At 28.9% G+C, this 1,770-nt stretch overlaps 1 protein-coding gene across 1 annotated transcript in view; it reads right to left on the reverse strand.

Annotated features, from left to right (window-relative positions):
• The window catches only part of LOC111083330 (DENN domain-containing protein 4C-like), a 10,230-nt gene extending 8,866 nt beyond the window's left edge, over positions 1–1,364 (reverse strand). The window contains exon 1 of the mRNA XM_022379799.1: positions 1,165–1,364. Within this exon, the coding sequence (XP_022235507.1) occupies positions 1,165–1,334 (170 nt within the window). The 5' untranslated portion in view covers positions 1,335–1,364. The remainder of the gene's footprint in view (positions 1–1,164) is intronic.
• Between the last annotated feature and the right edge of the window lie 406 nt (positions 1,365–1,770).

Here is a 1,770-nt window from a genome sequence, read left to right on the forward strand (position 1 = left end):
ATGTAATATTTTTATACAAAACCTCTTCTACATCATGTAATATTTTTATACAAAACCTCTTCTACATCATGTAATATTTTTATACAAAACCTCTTCTACATCATGTAATATTTTTATACAAAACCTCTTCTTCATCATGTAATATTTTTATACAAAACCTCTTCTACATCATGTAATATTTTTATACAAAACCTTTTCTACATCATGTAATATTTTTATACAAAACCTCTTATACATCATGTAATATTTTTATACAAAACCTCTTATACATCATGTAATATTTTTATACAAAACCTCTTCTACATCATGTATTATTTTTATACAAAACCTTTTCTACATCATGTAATATTTTTATACAAAACCTCTTCTACATCATATTACTCACTCTATATTTAGTGATTTTTATCTTATTTTCTAATGAACAGTTTAAAAACCAAGTGCATGCTTGTTTCTGAATTTCATTTTGTTTTGAAAGAGACATGCAAATGTTGTAAATATGTTTTTCACATGACAACTATGAATTGTTTCTTCACTAAATGATTTCTATTGAAAGTATAACCCTTGAGGGTTTATTTTGTTCAGGTGACAAATCCTTGTCTGTATCGACACTTCTAAGCTAGAGAGTTTATGATTTAAGTACACAGTCGAGTCAAGTCAGTTAACAAAACTTTCATTTTTTACAGTTACTGATGGATACTTCGATGAAATCTGACCACAATTTCATGATTGCAAATAAAAAATGGTGCATTCATTCACAGTATGAAATGGTTACAGACAGACATTTTTGAGAGTCTCTATACTTATTGATAATAAGAAAAAATCCATTTTTTAAACTAAACAGACACATATATATAAATTGATCAAAGAAATGGATAGTTCAACTCTACATGAAATGACAAACTTGTGATCAATGACAAATAGTATCAGCATGAGGCTTGTACAACAAAGGCAATATTCAAAACAACGGCATAGAAGAATTCATATTCATGAAGAAACAGAGTAAACACCAAAAAATTATTTCTTACTTCGGAGCATTCCTCGGAGGTATTATTTTGTTCCATTAATATCGGGTTTATTACAGAAATCTGGTCATTTAGTTATTACCTTTACACCTGTAAAGCATTATTATGAAAGTAATCTAGCATTAATCTGAAAAACACCTACCGAGTATTGAAATTTGAGTTTTCAGCTGACCAGCCTTCCATTATTTCCTCATCATACAGAAGAGATGAGCACAGGTGACATTTGGAACAAGTGGTCATTGTGATCTCCATGGCAATTCTAGTTGTTGAAGCATTAGTATCCAGCACAGTATCGAAATGACCACTACCCATGTCAAGCAGTTGACTTGCAAATGTTGGAGCACTCCCTAGATTAAATTTAATTTAATTGATTTGAAAAAAAATAAACATAACAAGATACACACTTTAAAAATTTTTTATATTGCTCACATAAGCATATTTTTGAAGGTTTGTTACTTTTTAATACGACAAAATTCTCAATAAACTGCCAAATATTTGTGATAAACTAAAATCTTTTGTTTTAAAAAGTCCTGTTAATTTTAATATTCTCCTTCATAACCATAGTTCTCTTTTAGTAGAGTAGAAAATAACATCCATAGTGAATAATAAACAAATTTAAGAATGGAGCAAGGAACATGGCTTTCAAAATTGCATTTATTCAGAAAATAGATTTATTTTAACTCGATGACTACTGGTACTAACTTTCTTAGTAGGCCATGCAAGTGTGAGGGCAAAATCATTTGTGAAT

Source organism: Limulus polyphemus, unplaced genomic scaffold (genome assembly GCF_000517525.1).
Source record: "Limulus polyphemus unplaced genomic scaffold, Limulus_polyphemus-2.1.2 Scaffold9100, whole genome shotgun sequence".
Lineage (NCBI taxonomy): Eukaryota > Metazoa > Arthropoda > Merostomata > Xiphosura > Limulidae > Limulus > Limulus polyphemus.